Source organism: Mrakia frigida (genome assembly GCF_051309035.1).
Source record: "Mrakia frigida strain ATCC 22029 unplaced genomic scaffold BDY24scaffold_54, whole genome shotgun sequence".
Taxonomy (NCBI): domain Eukaryota; kingdom Fungi; phylum Basidiomycota; class Tremellomycetes; order Cystofilobasidiales; family Mrakiaceae; genus Mrakia; species Mrakia frigida.
This window is the reverse complement of record NW_027481227.1, coordinates 50926-73141: the sequence shown is the minus strand read 5'-3', so window position 1 is coordinate 73141 and position 22216 is coordinate 50926. Positions and strand designations below refer to the sequence as shown.

General features: G+C 54.4%; 7 protein-coding genes across 7 annotated transcripts; 3 read left to right on the top strand and 4 right to left on the bottom strand.

Moving 5' to 3' along the window:
* Positions 1 to 1518: 1518 nt before the first annotated feature.
* Positions 1519 to 3204, bottom strand: BDY24DRAFT_372748 (uncharacterized protein; the record flags this gene model as incomplete). Its single annotated transcript, XM_076638215.1, has 8 exons — positions 1519 to 1639; positions 1740 to 1955; positions 2095 to 2280; positions 2366 to 2494; positions 2567 to 2692; positions 2776 to 2898; positions 2979 to 3059; positions 3179 to 3204. 8 exons carry the CDS (start codon positions 3202 to 3204, stop codon positions 1519 to 1521), a joined length of 1008 nt encoding a protein of 335 aa, XP_076492220.1.
* Positions 3205 to 3879: 675 nt separating this feature from the next.
* On the top strand, positions 3880 to 4859 carry BDY24DRAFT_404652 (uncharacterized protein). Its single transcript, XM_076642527.1, has 3 exons — positions 3880 to 4193; positions 4281 to 4368; positions 4573 to 4859. The coding sequence occupies exons 1-3, from the start codon at positions 3905 to 3907 to the stop codon at positions 4715 to 4717; spliced, it is 522 nt and encodes a 173-aa protein (XP_076492219.1). The 5' UTR covers positions 3880 to 3904; the 3' UTR covers positions 4718 to 4859.
* Positions 4860 to 8150: 3291 nt separating this feature from the next.
* On the top strand, positions 8151 to 11285 carry BDY24DRAFT_419250 (uncharacterized protein; the record flags this gene model as incomplete). Its single annotated transcript, XM_076643951.1, has 12 exons — positions 8151 to 8176; positions 8494 to 8592; positions 8659 to 8709; positions 8796 to 9146; positions 9608 to 9652; positions 9725 to 9870; positions 10223 to 10410; positions 10484 to 10551; positions 10629 to 10729; positions 10819 to 11065; positions 11147 to 11174; positions 11253 to 11285. The coding sequence occupies 12 exons, from the start codon at positions 8151 to 8153 to the stop codon at positions 11283 to 11285; spliced, it is 1383 nt and encodes a 460-aa protein (XP_076492218.1).
* A 343-nt stretch (positions 11286 to 11628) lies between these two features.
* Positions 11629 to 12598, bottom strand: BDY24DRAFT_437168 (zinc finger MYND domain-containing protein). The gene is made up of 5 exons (XM_076644252.1): positions 12557 to 12598; positions 12067 to 12450; positions 11928 to 11955; positions 11755 to 11845; positions 11629 to 11664 (listed from the first exon to the last, which is right to left on the bottom strand). The coding sequence occupies exons 2-4, from the start codon at positions 12415 to 12417 to the stop codon at positions 11781 to 11783; spliced, it is 444 nt and encodes a 147-aa protein (XP_076492217.1). The 5' UTR covers positions 12418 to 12450; positions 12557 to 12598; the 3' UTR covers positions 11629 to 11664; positions 11755 to 11780.
* Positions 12599 to 13252: 654 nt separating this feature from the next.
* Positions 13253 to 15215, top strand: RNH201 (ribonuclease H2 catalytic subunit RNH201). Its single transcript, XM_076642526.1, has 7 exons — positions 13253 to 13567; positions 13641 to 13960; positions 14047 to 14108; positions 14206 to 14281; positions 14394 to 14697; positions 14853 to 14976; positions 15055 to 15215. The coding sequence occupies exons 1-7, from the start codon at positions 13267 to 13269 to the stop codon at positions 15173 to 15175; spliced, it is 1308 nt and encodes a 435-aa protein (XP_076492216.1). The 5' UTR covers positions 13253 to 13266; the 3' UTR covers positions 15176 to 15215.
* A 131-nt stretch (positions 15216 to 15346) lies between these two features.
* Positions 15347 to 19419, bottom strand: BDY24DRAFT_243443 (uncharacterized protein). Its single transcript, XM_076636736.1, has 11 exons — positions 19206 to 19419; positions 19040 to 19116; positions 18609 to 18940; positions 18195 to 18484; positions 17985 to 18097; positions 17722 to 17900; positions 17514 to 17657; positions 16537 to 17415; positions 16347 to 16419; positions 15662 to 16252; positions 15347 to 15517 (listed from the first exon to the last, which is right to left on the bottom strand). The coding sequence occupies exons 2-11, from the start codon at positions 19098 to 19100 to the stop codon at positions 15486 to 15488; spliced, it is 2694 nt and encodes an 897-aa protein (XP_076492215.1). The 5' UTR covers positions 19101 to 19116; positions 19206 to 19419; the 3' UTR covers positions 15347 to 15485.
* Positions 19420 to 20177: 758 nt separating this feature from the next.
* BDY24DRAFT_445231 (PI31 proteasome regulator N-terminal-domain-containing protein) lies at positions 20178 to 21863 on the bottom strand (the record flags this gene model as incomplete). The annotated part of the gene is made up of 4 exons (XM_076644904.1): positions 21760 to 21863; positions 21354 to 21691; positions 20955 to 21238; positions 20178 to 20820 (listed from the first exon to the last, which is right to left on the bottom strand). The coding sequence occupies exons 2-4, from the start codon at positions 21687 to 21689 to the stop codon at positions 20178 to 20180; spliced, it is 1263 nt and encodes a 420-aa protein (XP_076492214.1). The 5' UTR covers positions 21690 to 21691; positions 21760 to 21863.
* Between the last annotated feature and the right edge of the window lie 353 nt (positions 21864 to 22216).

The following is a 22216-nucleotide window of genomic DNA, read 5'->3' as shown; positions in this document are numbered from 1 at the left end:
TTGAGGAGGGCAGGCGACCGTGGGAGAGAGCAAAGGTTGCTGGGAGGAGGGAGCAGGAGGAAGAGTCGATCTGGAGGGAGAGAACGGGAGACGACGAGAAGACGCGTCAGGGTGAAAGACGAACGGAAGGGATCAGGAGAGACAAAAACGAGGGTCTCACTGCTGGGTCTGCCTAGGAGAGATCTGAGATGTAGTGCCAGGCGCAGGAGGAAGAGGAGGAGGAGGCTCTCGAGGCGGGCAAGGCACGTCTCTCAGGACGAAACCGAGGAGGATGTCCGCCGTTCGAGGAGATCGATGGTTGATGAACGACTTGAGGTCAAGGAAGTCCGGGAGGGTACCGCTGGGAGTCAGGACGTGGAGGTACATCTTGACTTCGGCCGACATGAGGACGAGGTCTCGATCTTGGCTGAAGAGGGAGGAGCGGAAAAGCGAAGGAGAGTCAGTTCAGCGAGGAGGTCGAGGAAAAAAACGGATGGAACTCACTGGTTTCGCCTAGCCATCTTTACAGCATCCAGCTTCAACCCGTGATGATCGTCGACGATGGTGATTTCGACCGCGACGACGTCCTTCCTCGGCGAAAGGATTGATGCCTTGAGATGATCGAGCAGCGTCGTGTGAGCGAGGGTCCCCTTGAACTCGATGGTGTCGGAAGGAACGAGTGGCGCAGCGAGGAGATGAGGTGGGTAATGTTGGCCGTGAAGGTAGAGAGCTCGAAGGGAAAGGAGGTTGTTGAAGTCGGTCGAGTCGAGTCGAAGCTGGGAAAGGAGAGAAGAGAAGCGATGAGATGAGATACGAGAGTCAGCGTTGTTGTGAGATAAAGAGAAAATAATGGAGAGGATACTAACAGACCCAGTCCAGATAGCAGGGTGGGGAACCTGAGGACGAGGAGGTCGTGGAGGAGCGGGTTGGAAGAGGGCGTCGTCTTGGAACCCTTGAAGGTGGGAGAGATCAGAGAGAGAAAGAAGCACGCCGTTGAAGTAGACTAGCGCATGATCCGTCACGAGAGCTTTGACGACGCTCGACTTCCTGGGGCTGTTGAGGAAGACTCGAAGGGTGCTTCCGCCGACCATCCGACCTGGGGAAGGGAAGCCAGCCGTCAGAAACAAGGTCGAAGAAGACAAACCTCAACCGAAAAAATGCTTACCGTCCATTTTCCTGATTGCGAGCTCAGCTTAGAGAGAAACGCAACGAAAACAGCCGATAGATGGTCAGCGACGCGACGAAACTCCAACGCTCGGAAGAGTTGAACGCACCTGATTCTCGACGCTCGTAGCGGATGAAAGAAAAGGTACAGCGGTCGCTAGGATACCTGATACTAGAGTGGCGATGTGATGAGCAGGAAGAACAGTGTTAGATTCGGTTTATCTGGGGAATCGCAAGGGTAAACGGAGTGAAGCTCGAAAGTCGACGAACCTGGCTATCGCTCCGAATAACGAGAAGAAGCGAACGTAGTCGAATCCGTCTGGAGCGTACTGGAAGAAGGGAGCAATACAAGTTCGGTCAGCAGAGTGAAAGCTTTCAGAAACGGAAAGGCGAGAGAGAGATAACGGAAGGGGGACGCACGTCGACAATGATGTTTTGCGCATCGTACAGCCGGCCGTTGATGGCGATCAGGTCTCGTACCCTTCCATCGAAGGGACTAAGCAGATAACACGTGGATGAGGATGAGCCAAGTTCAACCCAAAAGAGGAAACGCGTCTCGGAAAGGACGACTCGGACTCGAGAGGAGAGCGACGTACGTGGGAGGGACGAGCTGATCTACAGGAGAGATCTGTGGTGTTGTTGAGACTGTGACAGTATCTTCCTCGGATGGGTCGAGATCCATGGCGTCCTCCACGTTGCCGTCAACCTCGTTCACAAGAGATAGGTTCGTTTGGAGGGGAGTGACCTGAGCGACGGATTCTTCGATCGATCCTGTCGTCGACGAGGGTTCCTGGGAGAAGGGAGTTTGGATTCTGAGAGATATAAACATCACCGAGAAAAAGAAGTAAGAGTTAGTTTCGAGTTCGCGACAGAAGCAGAACGAGACGAGAAGGAGGGCGAGAGACTCGACGACGCGCCGACGACGACGAAGAGACGAAAGCACGAACGAACCTCTCAGACTCTACCAACAGCTTCCTTTGGCATCCAGACTCGACTTCCGAGACGCAAGGGAGAGGTGTAGTGCTGATGTTGATCGAAGGTTGAAGGTGGACGTCTTTCTGAGCTGAAGGAGCAGGCGGCTCGTCCCATCGAGATTTCTTCGCTGTCGTCGCAAGACCAAGAGCGGAGGTCGACGGTCTGAATGAAGAGGATCGAGGGCGAAAGGAGTGAGCATAGTCGAGATCAAATGGTAAAAGAAGCCCGAAGTCAAACGAGAGCTCACAAATTGTCGCCTTGTTCGAGTTCAGCCTGCTTCCTCTTGATGGCGGTCTCCTCGGAGGGAGGAGGAGTTGGAGTTTCGATTGTTGAGCCCCAGTCAAGATTTGACGTGGAAGTGGAAGATGTAGAATTGCTGTAGAGAGGAGTGGAAGCAGAAATTTAGGATCAGCTCCGCGTTTAGAGAACGAAACGAAACTGGACTCACTCGACGACGTCGGGAGGGAGGAGGAGATTGAAGGTGAGGTTGCCTGAAGATCCTGGTGAGAGAGGAGGAGTGAGAGGAGATCTAGATCCTTGTTGAAGGTTTTTAGTGGCGATTTTGTCTCTGCTGCTGTGGAGAAAGATGAGGTAGGCGAGGGGAGTGAGTTGGGGAAGAAGAGGAGGAGGAGAGCAAGAAGGGAGCTAGGAGCTCACCTCGACCCAAACGAGCAGCTCGACTGAGCAGGTTGAGCTTGTAGCGAGGTGTCGAGGGAGGGATCCGAAGTAGGTCTTCGTAAGAGAAGTAGAAGATGGAAGGAGGTATAAGCTACTGAGAATCTTCGAAAGCCGAGTACGAAACAGAGGAAGGAGGGCAAGGAGGGCATGGGAGGAGGAGGGAGGGGAATCGTCGAGCTCACATCTTGGACAACAACTTCTCCTCTTCTACGGAAGACTCTGAAGGACCGAGAAGTCCAAGCTCTCGAAGCATGGCGTCGCATCTACAGGGGCAGGAAGAGAGCAAGCGAAGAAGTCAGCGAGAGTGTGGGAGGAAGGAACAACAAGAAGGAGAGGAAGGCAACGACGACACGGAAAGGGGAAGGTTGCAGAGCGAACTCACTCGTCGTCGACATGATCCCTGGACATGATTTCGTAGCACAGAGGAGAAAGAGGAGAGATGTAGTCGCACTTGTTGGTTTGGGAGCTGGGTGGGTGGTGGTTTGGGAGGAAACAGAGCTGAACCAAAGAGGGAGGGCAGATCAGAAGATCCCAAACGAATCCGAAGAAATCAGCCTCCGCGCTCTTTCGCCCTGTGGGCAAGAAAGATGCGAATCTTCTTCGAGGTCAGAGCGAAAAAGCAATCTCTGGGTCGAAGGATGGATTCAGCGAAGAAAATCTTCAGGAGAAAGAAGGAGAGGCTTTGCGCAGGAAAGGAGCGAGAGCTGGAGAGATTGGAAGAGAACGGACGCGTCGAACCTCTCTTTCTGTGTAGAGATGTGCCATAGGGACGATGAAGAGGAACGAGAGTCTTTGACTAGGCTTCGAGACTGGATCGGGCACGTTCCTTCGAAGTAAGGAGTGAAGAAGGAGAGAGGTTCGTCGTCGGGGAGATCTCGACGCGACGCAAGTCGATCTCCGGCAGACTTTCTCGACTTTTTCGTACTTGAACTGACTGCAGAAGGTGTATGCTTCATCCGTAGAGGATCAGAAGAATCTCAAATTATCTCGAACGAAAATTTGTTTCTCCTTGTCAACCAAAACGAAAGCTCTCTCCTCCAATCTCGCGCCCCGCCTTCCTCTCTCTCTCTCCTCCCTCCACCCCCCACCCTCGCCTCCAGCCCCAGCCATGCCTACCGACCGAGAAGTCGACTGGACTCGTTCGTTCCCCAACAACCTCGTCCCTTCCTTCTTCCTCCCCGCTCGAGTGAACGGCCAGCCCGCGTTCCCTCCTACGTACCACGGGTCCCCGAAGGAAGTCCTCCCTCCTCTCCCTCGGACCTTGACCGAACTTCGACGAGGACAGTACCAGTGGCTGGGATCCATGCCCGCTCGACATCTCAACTGGGCCTTCTTTGGTTTCATGATGGGTGGATTCCATAGAGCTTTGAACGGAATGAGCATACTGCCCATGAGACGTGAGTGAGAGAACGAAGAGATGGATGGGGAAGGAGGCTGGCTGATGGAGCTGACCGACAAACCCTTTCTTTCCTCCTTTTCTTCAGGTGGAATCCGACCTTGGGGAATCTTTGTAGGGTACATGACCTTCACCCTCGTTGGAGATTTCTGGTTGTTGGGCCTTCAGGAGACTTGGTCAGTCTCTTCTTCTCTCGCCCTCCCTTCCCTCCTCCTCCTTCCCTCCCCGCACCGACCGACCTCCATCTCTCCTCTCCACCTTCCTTCCCAATCCCATCCGATCCTCTCTTTCTCTTTCTCTTCTCTTCTCATCTCCCTCGTCTCTCTCTATACACCGTACTGACTCCCATCCTTCCATCTCGTTGAATCGCCTCCCAACAGGAAAGGGAGAAGCAACATGAAGCTCGAGATCCTCCGTCGAATGCGAGCCAAAACCATTGAGGAAATCAGGTTCGAAGCTCAGAAATCCTTGGAGGGATTGCCTCAGGATTACGACGGGCCCATGGACAGAGAGACGATCTCGTAGAGAGTGGTTTGCGGGAGGAGGGGGGATCGGGTCTGGGAGGGAAGGGAGGAGGAGGAGGGAAGGGAGGTGGGCTGAGTTGGTTTGGGGTTCGTTTCGGTTCGGTTTCTTCGTTTTTTTGGTTGGTTCACGTTCTTCACGATATATCTTTCTGCGCTTTCGCACCTTATTTTCAGAGGGAGATGGCGAGGGAGAGAGAGAGGTCACTTCGAAGACCGAAAGCGAGCGAGGGCGGAGGTTGAGCTTCCCGCTCGACGAGTTGCTGGTCAAACTTCGATCTATAGGATCTCGCTGCTATCCTACTCATCTGGATTCTTGATCAGAGCTGCCGGCAGCGTTTCAAGCTCGTCCTCACTTGACTCTGGTCTTCCGTCTTTCTTCTGCGTCTCGAGTCGTTTCCTCACGGTCGCAGCCCTCCTTTCTTTGCCCATCTTCCTTCGCGATGGTCTTCGGGTATTCTGAACGTTCTTTCGTTATAACAGAGAACGCACGAGTTCACCTGGGTCTTCGCACGCAAAGGCTTTCCAACGGGCTGGAAGGTCAGACGCGTCGCGGTGCCCAACCCGTCGGCTTTGTATGCGAGATTGCTCGAGAGAGAAACGTATCCCTACCCTTCTACAGTCCCCACTATCAGAAGGAACTTTTTCCAGCTTGTGGCACTGGTTGGGTCTTCCCGGAAGAGACGAGACCAGCGCGTGAACGACAACAAATCCGAGGAACAACAGAGCGAAAGCGAAAGCAACAGGCCAAATTCATAGAGCATTAAGCTAATCTGGCCTCTGCACCGAATGCGATCATTTCGACCTCAGGCCGTTGTTTCTCCTGTCCTCGTCGGTCAGGCGAGAAAAGGAACAAACGACGTCGACGCGTCGAGAACTTCACCGGTCTCTTTCGTTTCGACCGTGCCTGATTGAGCTCAAAATCAGAAGACATGGGCTGCTAGCAAAACCGTCTCCATGCGGAGAGATAGAGGAAGGAAGAAGAGCAGAGAGGAGAAGCCAGTGAACGAAGGGCCAAGATCGCTCGACGCGTCGAGGGTTTTCGCTTCGATTCAACAAAACCGGTAGATCTCTCAGAAGCAACCTGGAGGTCGAGACGGAGGGAAATCTAGCATAAGCTCGAGATCCCTTCTTCACGAGAAGCCATCAGCTCGATCTTCAAACGAAACGAAAGGCGGTAAGAGAGACCAAAAAGGAGGGGCGCGGCTGGTTCCTCTCCTTCCTTTCCTCCTCTCCCACCCCAGCAACAACTTCAAAAACAACCCATCTCATCCTTCCAGGGTATGTAAAAAAAGGCTCACGAATACGCTCGTACTATCCAAACGGCCAACTTCGCACTCCAACCCCTTCAAAAATCACGCGTCTCCCCCTCCCCTCTCCCCGTCCAAAACTGAACTCTCCCGTCGCTCCTCCTCCCCTCAACGTGTAGACCTGCACAAACGATAACCTGAACCCGGCCTCTCATGAACGCCGTCATTTACGTTTATGAATCGCCCTTATCTGCCGTTACCGTTTGCCGTTCGCAAAAACGGCGCGCATTCTTTCTTCCCCTCCCTTCCTCTCCTCACTACTACTTTGAAAGTCGATCAGACTTGCCTTTCCTGCCGATCTTTCATCCACAGAACTCTCATGCTTCTCTTCAGCGAGATCGAGGGGACACGATGGGTTCTAGAAACGTAGACAAGAGAGGGATAACGAGATCGATTTTTGACTGTGTGCGCGCTTTTTCTTCGTCTCTTCTCGTCGACTTACACTCTGGAAGAAAATCATACAGATAACATCGATCCCTGTCGTACTACTGCTATTCAACGGCCTGACAGAGATGAGGGTAGCGAAAGCGGATCGCTCGAAGGCCGCCGTTGGAAAAGACAAACGAGGCGGGGGAGAAAGGAGGGGACGCGACGGATTGTAAGACAACCTCCCTCGCCGCGTCGTCTCCTCCCACCACCACCGCTTCAACACCCTCGAACCAACAGCACCACTTCTAACCGGTGTAAAAGAGGTCGAGGAACACGCTGGTGAAGTCGGAATAACAAAATTCAATCCACAGCTACCGTGAGAGCCCAAAGCGACGACCTCTTCCCCGTTCCCTCCCCTCCCTCCTCCCCTCCTTTGATCCAAAACTCTCACCCCGACCTCCGAGATCGACGATGCAGCAGCAAAAAAGGAAACGTTAGCCCGACGGGGGGGTCGAACCCCCAACCTTCAGATAGACTTCTGCAGCAGTCTAGGAAGAACCCTGACCTCGGTGAAGAGGAGAGGGAAGGACCTGGCTAGATCGAATCAAGACTCTCAAGATTCATTCAGATCAATGAGAGTCAAGAGACGAGACTGTAAGAGTCTGACGCTCTACCGATTGAGCTAGCCGGGCGTTGGATGACAGCGATCCGTAGATAGGGAATAGGTTTGAAGGAGGGGAAGGGAGGGGAGGGGGAGGGTGGGTAGAGGAAGGAGGAGAGAGGGAGAAGCGAGGGCTGAGGAGGGAGTTGGGAGTTGGGTTTGGAGTTGTGGATTTGAAGTGATGAGGATGATGAGGGTGATGATGAGGTGGTAGTGGTATTAGTGATGCTGGTGACGGTGTTGTGTTGTAGGTTGTGGGAGGAGGGAAGGAGGGTTGAACTCGCTCGTGCTGCCGCCGGACGACCTCTCCTCTCCCGATTCGACGCTCCACTCGTCCTTCCATTCAAGTCCAAGTCCATCCTAAGTTCGATTTTATGGAAGAGTAGACGAAATAGCGATGGGTTGAGATGGTCGAGAGATCGAGGGGATGGATGGAAAGACGGGGAGGAAGGGAGGGAGAGCGTGAGGAGGAGAGATGAAGAGGGAGGAGCGATGGAGCGAGGATGGGCTTGAGCGAGAAGATTCTGCGATAAGGAGGAAGACGAAGAGAAAGAGGTCAGCTTCCAAGCTCGTAGATTCCTCGAAGAGAAAGAGTCTCGTGGAGGAAGAAGGGTATTGAGAGAGACGACAGAGGTGGAACGAACGAAGCTCACCGACCTCTCGCTCTTCCCGTCTCGTTCAGGAGTTCAACTACACGATAACAGCGCAGATTTGATATCCTTGGGAGCTCAAGAGTCAGATCAGGAGGAAGAGAAAGAAGAAAGAGTAGCAGGGAGAAACATGGTCGAGAGGGATGGGGTGGGAGAAATGCAGTTGGGGAGGAGGAGGTGAAGTGGTGAGCTTTGAGCTTTCAAGGGAGGGCCGGTCAGTTCGCTTCCGAGGGCAGCTTCCTTTCAAGAACGTTTTTTTTTGAGTCATCGGTGAGCTTGTATCTCACTCTTGAGATCTGAGACTGTCAGAGAGCAAAATCTGCTCTCGAAGATGTAGGAGTCGAGGTTGCTTCCCGAACGCCAAACGACCCCTCTGTCTCCCTCCCTCCCTCTCGATCTCTTGTTTCAAACTTCGCCACTTCTTCTTCTTGACCTCCAACCACCACGATGGATTTCCTCAAACTTCTAGCAAGGTGAGTCTCTTCTCCTCCGTTTTATCCTTGAAGCTCGATTGGCGAAGAATCGCTGAAGAACACGAGAAGGCGACGAGATGAAGGACTGGACGAAGCTGACCTTCACCTTCGTTTCTCTGCCCATTCTTCCCTTCTTCTCTCACGTCCAGACCATTCCTTTCGCTGTCTCAGTCTTCTCAGAAGCAGGATGATCTTCACCTCAAGCCTCAAGATCAACCTTCTCAGCACTTGCAAGCTCGCTGCTTTCCTCCTCTTCCCTCCCTCCCGGGAAGCGCCATCTCACCCTTCTTCGCCTGTACTTCTTCTCATGTAATCAGAGCTCTTCGAAACGATCATTGCCTCTCAAAGTCGTCTGAGTCCAAGCATCTTGGCATTCTGAACTCGGAGGGAGCAGAGGAGGTTGAGCTCGTCGTCAGGTACGTCCTGCCCTTCCTTCCAGATGTCGAGGAAAACATCCGTCTCATCCTCGTTTCTTCTTTCAGTAGTACCTTAGACGCTGGATCTACCCTGGACGTCGACATGAAAGCGACCTGGTGCGTTCTGTCTCTCTCAAGCTCACCTCTTTTCGCTCCTCCGTCCCCACCCTGGTTCACGTCCATCTCTCCCCTCGCTCTTTAAGCTCCTCTACTCTCCTTCCGCCAATCCACTACTCCTCCTTCTATCAGTCTATGCACCCTCTACCTCTTCGACCCGTCACGGAACCGCCCGTCACCACCAGAACCTCCAATCTCTCCTACAAGGTCGCCGTGTCCAGCAAGACTTCTGCTCCCGTTCCTTCACCTTCGAAGAGCAGCTCCAGAGTCGAACCAGTTCAAAACCTCGCTCTGGGAGTCAGGAAGAGTAGGAGCCCGTCCCCTATGAGTCGAGCGAGGAGGGAGTCGCAGAGGGAGGAGGAGGCGAGGAAGCGTGCTTGGTCGAGATCAAGGGATTCCAGGGCTTTTGGAGATGGACATGGATCTGTCAGAGTGAGGTACGAGACATCTGGGAGAGGAAGAAGGGATAGTCGAGACGAGGATCGGTCAGTTGGAGCTCGGGAAGACGAGGACGCGACGGAGGAGAGAACGAAGCTGACTCCTCTCGTCTCTCGTCTTCTTCTGGCCTTGTAAGTTTCGAAAAGCCAAGAGAGAGAGGTAGATCAAGAGGAACCGAAGGAGGAAGGTACTACATGTTAGTATTCTCGTCATCTCGTCTTCTTCCCTGTTGTACTTTGAGCTCACCGTCGCGTCGTTTCATTTGAAGGCCAACGTACTCGGCTTGCTCCCGAAGCCCTCCTAGGAGAGATATGAGACCTCGAGATGGTTGTTTCCAAAGTGATAGAAGGGGCTACTCGTGAGTGTATTCTTCTTGAATCGTCTTCTTCCTCTTGACGTTCAACTGAGGCGTCCCTTGTCTGAATGGCAGACCGCGTCGTCGATCACCGCCTCCCTTCAGCGAACGAACCAACCTGAACACCAGATTCATCGCAGACAACTACACGTGGGTTCATCTTCTTCTCCTACCTCTACCCTCCCCTCCCCTAAACTGACGAGCTCGCCTCTCTCAATCAAGCCCGAGGAACGACTCGTTCGTCGGTCGACCTCGATCTCGAAGTCCGCTTCCTAGGTTCGAACGACGAAGCAGAAGCCCTCCCTCCCACCGACTTCCTCCTCCTCGCCAACACTCTCCTGGCTACGGTAATTCTCGTTTCGAGGCTGGTTCGCACAGGCAAGACTTCAATCAGTCGAGTTCGAGAGTCGGGGAGGAGAGAGGTCGAGGGAGATTGAGGGAAGATCACGGTCTTCAGAGAAACGAGGGCCCTTCTGAACGAGACTCGAGGAGGAGGGAAGTGAATAGTGTTCTGATGAGTGGAGTGATGGAGGTGACGGTAAAAAAGGACGAAGAGTCGGTGGTGCTGGGATTGGAGCTCGGAGGAGACGCGTCGCTGAAGTGAGTGAACACGTTTTCTTCTTTCTCTCTCTCCCGTTAATCTCCAGCTTTCTGTTTCGTACGCTGAATGGAGCTTTCCTTTCCCTTTCAGGCCCACTGCTTCTCTTCCATCACCTGCAGACTCCTTCTCCTCTCTCCCCGTCATCGGTTCGATTCCTTCGACGCAGGTCTCTCCCTCCTCGACGCGACCGCTCACCATCAACCCTTCAACCAGCCCATCGCTTCTACTATCAACTTCCACCTCCTCTAAGACTTCCTACCCCTCTCAGCTTTCTTCCAGACCTCAAGTTGTTGATAACACGACGATCGTGGTCAAAGTCAGTTGGGCTCTTGACCCTTTGCGCATCCCGTCGCTGATGCTACTCGAATCGTCTTCGTCAGGGTCTCTCTCAAAGTGCAACCTCCATCGATCTAGAGAAGCTCTTGTCTCCGTTCGGAAAGATTACTGCGTTCGTTGTCTTTCTTTCCTTTGTCGACCCGTGGATCCACGATCCTCGACTGACCACTTCCTTCGTCTTCTTCTCAGAATAACGATCAAGGCTCCGACTGGTAAGGAGACTCGAGGGAAAGCCTACGTCTCGTTCGAGCTCTCGAGTACAAGGAATGAGTTGTATGAACAGCAACTGAGTGAGCCTCGACTTCACCGTTTCACGCGCGTTCTCGTTCTCGTTCTCGTTCTTTCGACCTCGCCTGACCTCTCATTCCTCCTCTTGTAGGCTTGGTTCTCCGAAACAACCACCTCAAGCTCTTCAGAGCCTCAGCGAGGAATCATCACGCTCTCCATGTCGAACCCAATCCCTCCTCGTCCTCGTCCTCGTCTGTTCCGGTACTTCCTCCTCGAGCCATCGCCGGCCCTCCACCTCGTCAGCCTACGATACTAGTCCCTCCCCCTCGTGCTCATACCCCCCGAGAACCAAGAGCTCAAAGAGTGGCGACGAGACCTGTTTTGGAGGCTTCGGGGATGTGAGTAGCCAGTTGATTTGGGTTTCGACGCGTCGTTGTCTTCGTCGAGACTGTGGCTGACTTCAACCTCAGATCTTGCAGTGCCTCTCTCCTCACCAACATTAGGCTCGTACTTTCTCTGTCTTCTGGATATCCTCCTCTCGCGTCGGCTGACTTCCTCACCCTTCCTCGTTTCTCGCTCGTTTAGACCTTCCGTCTCACCAACCGTTCAAACGTTTGAGGAAGCCCATCCGCCTCCGTCGGGACCCAAGATCTGGAGGGAGAAATATCTGTTGGGAGGAGATGAGTTCTAGTTGGAAGACGGAGATGTAGATGGAGAGAGGAAGAATTGAACGAGTTGGTGGAAGAGAATGGCAGGGACGCGTCGTGGTCTGCTAGCTTCGCTTGTTTCGTTTCGTAGGGGATTCATTGTCTTCCATGAGATTTTATGACTCGAAACTCGCCTGAAGAACTTTGCTGAACGAAAGGGTCAGACAGAACGAGTTGAGAGGAAGGATTGAAGACGCGTCGTTTTCAATGCTGGCACTTGCGCTTTTTCTCTCTTCGGATTCACGAAAATGCATCACATCTCGACGATACTTCTGAAAATCTCGTTTCGACTGGTGGAGGACGGGGACCGAAGAAGAAAGCAAGGTCAGCGAGCGAAGGGGAGTCGAAAGGGGAAAGGAGAAGGGAAAGACGCGACTGACCGGTTCATCTCAGCGTTCTGATCTAATCACCAAGTCGGAACTAGGCAGATTGCTTTATGGCCACCATGCTTCCAATCCCACTTTTGATGAGCTGTAATTGAATGACGAAGGGGAGACGGAAAGTCAGAAACACGACGCGTCAGAGACGAAGGCGACCTTCCAGCAATACTCACCTTTCGAGCAGTAGATGACCGATAAGCACTGAAAAGTTGAATGAGCGATGAAAAAGATCAGAACATCGTCAGATCCTGAGTGCTTTGCGATCGCTTGTTGAAAGAATCAAAGACGACGCGCTCGAAGATGTGAACTCACCCTCGTACACCTCAAGAAATCCTTCCTCTCCCCCACCTCCACGCAAGGCGTTTTCGACTGCTTCCCCGAACAGTCCCAAAAGGATATCGTGTTGCTTCCTGACACCCATCCAGCCTTGTTCGAACCGAGAAGGAACGGCGCCATTCGTTTAGCGAAAAAGTCCATGTCCTCACTCAGGTCGTATTCCTTGGCCGACTCTGGACAATGTTTGATCACGACCTTGATTGTATCGTAGTGAAGAGAAAAGCGATCGAGAAGACGGGTTGCGTCTCGTTGAACGGCGGGAGAGGCGAAAGAGATGGTGAGGTCGGGAGGAGAGCAGCAGATGCTCCAGTACAGGACCTTGGACATTTGGTAGAAGACTCTGCACTGAAGTGCGAGGTCCTGAGATTAGACCGACGACCGATGAAGCAGAACAAACACGACGGTAAGCGAGGGCGAGGAGGAAAGGGAAGGAGGCGCGCGTCGCCAACTGCTCTGCGGGACTCACCTTCTCCGGGCTCCATCCCTCTCCACCTCTCTCGGCGATCGGAATAAGAGCAAGTAGAGGAATGAGAGTGAAGGCGAGTTTCTGTCCCTCTCTGCTCTCCCTGATCCATCGAGAGAACTGAGGCAGATCCACAACCGACTCGACCATGGTGTTGTAGACGGAGCTGCAATGGTGACCGCTGTTGAGGGTTAAGTAGACTCGCATCAGATTCGGAAGATACTCATTCGCGAACTTCGCCTTGAAAAAAAGCAAGGAAACCAACGTCAGAAGGAGAAGGGAGGAAGAGACCTGGAAGAACGCTCTCACGAAGAATTTGCCCTGCTCTTCCCGCTCGAAGTGATCGAGCACTGAGTCCAGCTACAACAAAAAGTGGGGGATGGTCAGTGAGACTTCATGGTGCTAAAGGAAAGGGAGGGATGCTTACCAGATCCGTGCAGTTCTGCTTCGCTTCAGCGTGGACGATGCAGTGGCCTCCTTCCTCTCGAAGTTGAGCTTCGAGGAGCTTAAATCCTTCCGCATCGAGCTTAGCGGCGACACCGAGCTGAACAGGGGTGACTTCTGACGCCATAGATGAAGAGAAGGAAGGGAAACAAGGTGGGAGAGGGTGGAGGTCGAAGGAAGGAAGACGAAAAGCGTGAGCTCGATCGTTTTGATTTCGAGGAGGTCGCGTCGCTCCCTTCCTCCTCTCACCCTCCACGAGCTCAGCAAACATGGATCCCGTCAACCCCAAACCCTCTACAGCCCTCTTCTCCTCCTACACCTACCACTCTCCCATCTCATCCTACACAACTTCAACCTATCTCGAGCAAGAAGGAGGACAAGCGTCGACGAGCTCAGCCCAAGACGCGCCTCCTCCTCCTCCCACTTCTTCCTCGTCCCAGGATGCTACAACCGAATCAGCAGCTCTATCGACTACTTCAGAAGGAACCTTGGAGGCAGCTAAGGGCAAGGGCAAAGAGAAGGAACGTTGGGTCATGGGTATCGACGAGGCTGGACGTGGACCTGTTCTCGGTGAGCTTCAGCTCCTTCCTTCCTTCCCTTCCCTCTTCTTTCCCTCAACCACGCCTTCCGTCCTCTCCCACAGGCCCCATGGTCTACGGAGCGGCTTTCTGTCCTCTCTCCTTCCTCCCAACCCTCCAAACTCTCGGCTTCGACGACTCGAAGGCTCTCAACCATGCCACTCGAAACCACCTCTTCTCCCTCTTCCTCAACCCTGCGTCCTCCACTCGAGAAGACGACGAAGGACACCACGAACTTCACTACTCGACCAGAATCATCTCCCCAGCCGATATCTCAAGAGACATGATGAGAGGAGTCGCTCCTATCAACCTCAACAAGCAGGCAGAGGACGCTACGATTGCGCTGATCGGAGAGGTCAAGAGGAGAGGGATCGACTTAGCTGAGGTGAGCTTGAACGCGTCTATCTCTGTTATTTTGTTTCGTTCGCGTCGTAGGAAGGAGAGCTAACACGTGTACCAACCGTTCTTCAGTGCTACGTCGATGCTCTAGGAGCTTGTGGACCTTGGGCCGCCAAACTCTCAGCTCTCTTCCCGTTCGTCCCTTCCTTTCCTCCCTTTCCTTAGCGAGACGCGTCGTTTTTTTTCCTTTGCGTCTCTCGCTGACGATGACCTACATCTCGCCGTACTCAGTACCATCGCCTTCACCGTCTGTCCCAAAGCCGACTCTCTCTTCAAAATCGTCGGAGCTGCGTCCATCGCTGCAAAGGTGAGCTTCGATCTTCCCTCCCTCCCTCCCTCCCTCCTTTTGCGAACTCGACGCGTCTTTGTCTTCCGTTCGAAGCTCCAGCTCATCTCATGTCCTCTACTCCGCTCGTCAGATCACCCGAGATCGCTGGATCGAGAACTGGATCCATCCCGAACCCATCCCTATCGTCCATCTTCCCTTCGTCGAGGAGAAGACCGCCAAACGCAAGCTGGGACCTTCAGGATCGAGTGGGAGCCTGAAGGGCAAGAAGAAGGCCAAGCTATCGACCAAGGCGAAGAAGCTTCTCAAGGTTGGAGAGGAGGAGGATGAAGGCTCGGCGGATGAGGAGGAAGCGGAAGAAGAGGAGGAGGAAGAGGTCGAGGAGGAGGAGGCGGAGAGGTTGGGAAAGAACGGGTTGGGTTCGGGGTATCCTTCTGGTGAGTCTTCGTTCTGTCGAGATACTCTTGATGTGTGGGGAAGTGCGGAGGTTCGGAGGTCGAAGGTCGCGGTCGAAGAAGCCAGAGGAGAGGAGAATCCTGGATGCGTCGAGTCGAATCGACGAACTGACCTTTCAACGCGGTTCCCTCTTCAGATCCAACAACCAAAACCTACCTCAAAGCCTCTCTCCACCCTCTATTCGGCTACCCATCTCTCGTCCGATTCAGCTGGAGCACCGTCAAGGTCATTCTCGACAAGGAGGCTCAATCCGTTCGATGGTTCGTCTCTCTCTCTTTCACTCCTCTCCTCGCCCGATCTCGAGCTGACCTTTCGCTTCTGAAACTTTTCTGTCGTAGGATTGACGAACTCGGAGTCGGGAACCGCAAGTTCTTCAGTGCGACTCCTCAAGACATCGCAGAGAGGGATCGAACGAGGGTTTGGAAGGAGGTCGGGCTGAGGGGTGTCGGAGAGCTTTAGATCGCTTTGGTAGATTCCAGATGCTGCATTCAGGGGTCAGGTGTGCGATATCCATCGTGCTCTCTTCTGCTCGTCTCCTGAGCGGGAAAAATGGGAAGGATGCGGCTGAATTCCGGCCCTTCGACGTTCAACCTTCGGCGCGTCTTTCTCTCCCCTCTCCCTCTCTTCGAAGGAGGCACAAGAAAAGTCGAGATCGTGATCGTAAGATGCGTAAACGTAAAAGAAGGTAAAGCATAGAGCAAGGAAAAAGTAGCAACCAAACGAAGGAACCGGAACGAAACCGACGACGCGACGAGGGAGACGATCCAGCTCATCTCCTCCTTGCCCTAGAGCTCCCCGAGACTGCAAAAACAACAAAAGACGGAGGAGAGAAAAACAAGAGAGGAGGAAGGTCAGTAAACGAACGAACGTTCTTCTTCCAGCAGTGAGACGAAACCAACGAAGGAAGGAGGCACGAGAAAGCCAGAGAAAACGAGAAACACTCACACCCACTCCTCCCCTCCTCCTCCTCCTCCTCCGAATCATCATCCTTGATCATCGCCTTCCTCGCGTTCCTCCCCGCCGCCCTGACCGGAACGGCCGACCTCCTCTGACTCGCTCCCGCTCCCGCTCCCCTCGTCCTCCCACTCGATCCTCCTCCCTCCTCCTCACTACTCATCGTCTTCGATCCACTCGCCGCCCCTCCAGCTCCCCCAGCAGCAGCCGACACACTCTCCAACTCGTCCTCGTCCTCGTCCTCGTCCTCGTCTGAACTGATGATGATCGTCCCTCGAGTAGCAGGAGCAGCAGCCTTCTTCTTCCCCTTCGACGACGACGTCGATGCAGCGGGAGCGGAAGCTTTCCCTTTCCCTTTAGCGGTAGCTGAGGTCTTGGACTTCTTGCTGGCGGGAGGAAGGTCGACGACCTCGACGTCCGAGTCGGAATCGGCTGGGAGGAGTCGTTTGCGTCGGGAGGAAGCTGTTCCGTTGGCAGTCGAGGTGGAAGCGAGGGATCGACCTTGGGTTTGGGTTTGGGTGGGGAGGGTGGTGGGGAAGGAGGAGGAGTCTCGTCGTTGGGATTTGGAGTCTTTCCAGAGGTCTGAGCAGCGAAGGCGAGAAGGGAGGAGAGGAGATCAGCGGGAGAGAGGAGGAGGAGGGAGAGGGAGAGAGAGACGTGAGAGAGAGAGACGAACCTGTTCGAAGTCCGTAGTCGTTCTGATCAGGTCCGAAAATGAGTCTCATAGGATCCGAGCGGATGGTTTGTTGCTGAACAAAGAAAAAGAAGAGAAGAAGCAAGGCAGCAAGCAAAGTCAGCGTCTCATTCCCTCTCAAAACCTCGACGCGTCTCCTCTCCCTCTCCTCCCGTCAAACCAACTCACTCACCTTGATCTTCTTAAACTTCTTAAAGTTCTTCACCCCCTCCACCTCCACCGGTCCGTCCTCCCTCCTCTCCCTCGTCCTCACAAACATCGGCACACGCACGACCACCAACCTCGCTGCGAACCTCGCATCTCCCTCCAAGATCTCCTCCTCCTCGGCGTGGTTGTTGTTGTTCCTCCCGACGGGTTTGGCGATCTTGAGCTGGTTGAACGCAGCGTCCATCGGATCGAGTTCGGCTCCCTTCTTCCTCTTCTTGGTCGCTGCCGCTTCGAGGAACTCGGAGGACGGCTCCTCGGGTGCTGATCGTTTGGTCCCCTTCTTAGCTGGAACGGGAGGAGGAGCCATCGATCCTGCGACGGGGCGTTTGTTGGCGGCGGCGTTGTCGGTGATGGTCGACGACGACGACGACGAGGATCCTGCTACTGCTGCTGCTGCCTCCTCCTTCTCCTTGTTCTTCTCCTGTTCCGCAAGCTGCTGCTGTTGCTGCTGCTTCTTCCTCGACTGTTCCTCCCTCTGCGACTCATACTCAGCCTTCTCCACTCTCAGCCTCTTGAGCGATCGTCCCACGAAATCCTGATCCTCCTCGTCCTCGTCGACGTCCATCCTCTCCGCCGAAGGTCGTCCCTGACCCGAAGGAGGAGCGTTTCCTCGACCGCCGCCGAGGGAAGATCCCTGAGACTGCTCCGCCCCCTGCGAGGACTGATCCGAGTGCTTTCTCTGGAGGGAATCGTACAGTCGTTGGTTGGCGGCGATGCTCTGTTGAGACTCGGCTTTGTTGGAGTGGTTGTCGGCGTAGGAATCGGCGATCTGGTCGGCCCAGTCGGTAGCATGGCTTTCGGTTCGACGGGGGAGACGGTTTCGACGAGTGGGAGGGATGGAAGCCTGGGAGGGAAGAGAGAAAGGAAGACGAAGAGAAGACGCGTCGAGGTCAGCTTTTCGTTCTTCTTCGATTCGGCTCCAAGAACGAGGAGAGAACGAACAGGTCCTGAATCGACGTCCATATCGGGAGAGCGTTCCTTGTAGCTGTTGGACGAAGAAGTACCTGCGAAGCTCGAGTCGGGAGCGGGGAACATGTCGTCGTCGTCGTCGTCCTTTCGGATCGTTCGAACTCGTCGTCGGAGAGGCTGGCGAAAGTGCAGTTCAGCTTTCTCGAACGAAGATAAAGGAACGAGAGGATAGAAAACCCACTTTCTTGGCCTGAGGAGCACCATCAGCCTGAGCAGGTTCGTCGTCGACGGCTCGATGGCCTGAAGGTCCAGCGACGGGTTGATCGTCCTCGTCCTCTACTCCTCCGGCGGCGGCAGAAGGTTGTCGACTGACTGCTCGAGTACTGGCGATGGAAGCTGGGATTTGAGATGGGAGTCGACCTGAAGGGAGCAAGGGGGAAGAAGAGGGTCAGAGAAGGTTGAGCAGACGGCGAGGGAAGAAAGGAAGAGGAGAGGAGAACGAACTCGAAGGAACAGGCGGTTCTCCCTTTGTCCTTCCAACAGCGAACAAGGGATCCAAGCTGGCTCTGACGAGAGCGGCGTAGTGATCCTCCTTCGCGGTGAAGACTTGTCCGACTCTGAGATACAAAAGAAAGAACAGAACGAGAAGTCAGCGATGGAAGGACCGAAAGACAGACGCGTCTCCCTCTCGCTCTCTCTCTCTCTCGAACTCACGAAGCCAACGCCTGCTCGTTCAAGAACCACAAACCCCCTTTCGTCAACTTGGCCTTCTTCGTCTGACTGATGATCACGACGAGACCGCTCCCCTTCGCAGCTTCGGGGATGATGAGGCTGTTCTCGAGAAGGAATCGATGGTAGTGGCCGTCGGCGGAAGTCTTCATCTCCTTGATGACCTGTTGGATGCTCTCCTCGGTTTCGAAGGCTTCGGAGAAAGCGTCGTGGTAGAGGACTTCGGCTCCTGTTGAGGTCCAGGCGTCGACGAGGGAAGGGAGGTAGGTCTCGGTCTGGAAATTTTAAAAACCGAAAAGAGAGGAGAGGAAGGAGAATCGGGAACGAACGAAAAAAAAGTCAGCTCTTCGAGTTTCGTTTCGTTCGTCTTCGCCTCGAGGCTGAGAGAGAGCCTCTCACCTGAACATCATCCCAAACCCAAATCGTCAACCCTCGGAACAGCGTCGACCTCGCCGGGTCCGGTCTCAAGCTGCATCCAGGGTACTTCTCCAGCGCGACCTCAGTGAGGAACTGTTCCGGATCAGGTCCGTAGAGATCGTAGTTCGTTTCCAGTTCCGACGGAGACTCCTCCGGTCCAGGAGCTCCAGCAGCGAGGAGAGCGTCGATCCATTGAGGTTTGACGATCCAGGTTTGGGACGGAAGACCGTAGACGACGCGAGCGGTGATCTTGTCGACCTTGGGAACGACGAGGTGGGTGACTTTGAGGTTGGCGTCGAGGGTTGATTTGATGCCTAGAAAGAGGGATTGAGGGGGGAGCATGAGCGTCTCGTTTTGCTCACGAGAAAGGAGGGAGAGGGAAGGGAAGACGAAAGGAAAAAAAAGAAACTCACCGAGAGCAGCGAGCTGGCCAGGAAGCTTCTCCGTTCCCTTCTTCGACAGCCCCAGAGTCATCTCCACCCAGACGATCCTACAAAAACATCCCACCAAAACCCAAACCCACATCAGCTCTCTCTTTCCCAATCTCATCCTTGAAGAGCGAGCGAGCGGAACCCTCACTTAACATGAAACGCCGGGACCACCTCGAGATCATCGTCGTCCTGAAGAAGCCTAGCTTCGTCCTTTGGGATACTGAACGTGGCCTCGGTGGAACGAACGACCTGAACGGGTTTGGCAGCTGTTTGTCGGAGGAGGAGAGTGGGTCGGTAGGTTCTGTCGGACTGTTTTGGTTGGAGGAGAAGGTGAGAGGGAGATGAGCTCAGTGCTCGTTCGAAGGAGGAGGTGAGAAGGGATGGTTTTGAGCTCGAAAAAAAACCTTCCCCTTCTCCTCAAACCAAACCCAGAGCTGAGAGCTGGACTCACCGCTTCCTCCTCTGTATGACTTCCCACCTCCAACGTGAAATGCGCTCTACTGATCTGCTTGAGATCGATCTTCAACTGGCCGTGTCGTCCAACAATCACGTTCGTCGACGGTTTCAGGAGGCAGGCGAACGCTGAATGAAACGAGAAAGCCGGTGTGCGAATCATCGAGAGTATCGAGCGTAGAGCAAGGGGGGAGTAAGTGTGGGAAGAGGGACGGAGGGGCAAGAAGGAAGAAAGGAAGGAAGGGAAGGGATGTGGTGAGCTTCGGCGCTTCCTCTCCTTCCTTCCCTTCTCCTTCTCCTTCTTTTCTTCCTCTCTTACGAGATGGGAGCGAACTCACGTTCCTCAGCTCCATCCCAGCAGGCTCGAGCGATCCACATGGTGTTTGAAAGTTTCGTCTTCAGAGGGAGGGGAGAGAGAGAGAGACGATGGCCGTTTGGGTGGAGCTCGAACCAAGCGAGGGCAGGCTCAAAGAGAAATCAAGGGACGTTTGTTTTTCTTTCAAAAGGATCTGTCGTAGTAGAGGAAGAAAAAGAACATGGCATGGTAGAAGAGAAGGTCGTGATCGAGAAACAACAAACCGAAACGATAAAAAAAAGAAAACGCTGAACGAAAAAAACGAACGCGACGCGTCGAAACCTCTCCCTCTCCCTCCTCTCCTCAAATCACTCAAGCGTACCCTCCTCCTCCTCCACCACCGAACCCACCCATCCCACCTCCCATCCCTCCTCCAAACCCTCCCCTCCCTCTCCCCTGCCCTTGCCCTCCCATCGGACCCCACTGACCCGGAAACCTGAGCCCTCCATCCGGTCCTCCCTCTCCAGGAGGCATGAACTCATCGTTATCCGGATCTCCACCTGCGAATCCTCCTCTTCCTCCTCCTCCTCCTGCAGGATGAAAGCCACCTCCTCCACCTCCAGGAGGTCCAAACGGTCCTACGGGATCGAACCTCGCTCCTGGAGGACGAGCAAAGTCGCCGCCTCCTCCCACCGGGTAAGGACGGTTGAAGGAGGAAGGGTCCATGTACATGCCTCCTCCTCCTCCTCCTGCGCCAGGAGGGAAGATGGCTGGTGGACGCGATGAGCCGGGGAAGAGAGAGGGAGGATGGAACGCGTTGGGAGAGGCGGCGAGAGGGTCGAGGTCGGAGGAACCGATGTTGGGGTAAGGGGAGGTGGTAGAGGGAGGTTGGGAGCCGGCGAGAGGAGGAATGAACGTTCGGGCGGGAGGTTGGGAGGAGAGAGGCGACGAGGGGAGGGCGGGAGGGTTGGTTTGGGTGCGGGTCGAGGAGGAGGAGGTGGTGGTTGGTGGAGGACTGGGTTGGAAGGAAAAAGAGAGAAGGCGTGAGTCGTTTTTCTTGTGGAAGAAGATTTGAGGAAGAACCAAGAACGAAGAGAGGAGAAAAATAAAAAAAAACACGACGGCAGACGGACGACGCGCAGAACTCACCCTTCCTCGTACCCCTCCTTCAACAACCCAGGGATGAACCTCACGATGACCTCCTTCTTGTACTGATCCACCAGCTCCTGGAGGTTGGATTCCGAGATGTAGGCGTCGAGGAGGGAGTAATCGTTGACGGGAGTCGTGTTTCCTGAACGGTCGACGATCTCCTCCTCGTCGGACGAGGACGTGTCGGTGGGAGCAGAAGATTGGACAGGCAAGGTGAAAGGGAAGGACGTCGACGGAGCGAAGGAGGTCAAGAGGGGGATGGAGAAGTTGTGAGGTTTGTCGTCCTACGATGAAAAGAAGAAGCAGAGTCAGAACGAAGGAGATGGGAGAAAGACGTGGAGCTCGACAATCGCTCCTCCTCTCCCTCTTCCCACCCGCGAAATATGTATCGAACCTCACCTCGACAGCCATGGCATCCACCATAGCTCTCCCTCCCATGACACCCACCCTGACAAGATACGTCAACCCGCTCTGCTCGTGCTTGTACTCGAGCTTGTAGCTCTCCGGTCCTCGAGCGTTCCACTCCTCCGAGAGAACTCGGTCGTTGGTGTAGTCGGAAGCGAGAGCGAATCTGAATCCGAGAGCGATGTGAATCGTATGAATGAGAGCGACGAGGGCGTCCGTAGGGGAGGTGAGCGTAGGGGAGGAAGGAGGGAGGAGCGAAGGGAGAAGGGCGAGGAGGGAGGAAGGGGAGAGAGGGTTGGAGGAGCCGGTGAGAGAAGGAGGAGGAGCCATTTCTATGGGGATAGACGAAAGAGAGGTTAGTACAGGGATGTATGCGCATAAGGAGAGAAGATGGACTGACTTGGGAAGAAACGAGGGAAAGAGGGAGATGGGAGTCAAGCGCAAAGAAGGGACGAAGGTGGGAGGAGGATTCAGGAGATCGCGAGGTAATGACGTTGGCGGTTTCTCGTTGCCTTGGTGACCTCGGAGGAAGATTTTCACAAAAGTCATTGTCGAAATAAGCTCTTCACTGAGCCTGAGCTCTCGAACCGAAAAAAAAGACGAATCAAAGCTCTCTGCGAGATCTCGAGCGATCTCGCAAAAGGACCTCCCAAAATGAGCTTCAACTCCTTCCCTCCCTCCCTTCCTTCCCTCCCAACGCCGACCATGCCTCGCCCTCTTCACGAACGAATCTCACCAGCCATCGAGGCCTCTCCCTTCCATCGTTCCAGCGGCCACTCCACTCCTGGACCTTCTTCCTCTTCCTCTCGCCCTTCTGCTTCTGCCTCCTCTTCTTCGTCCTCTCGACCTCAGCCCTC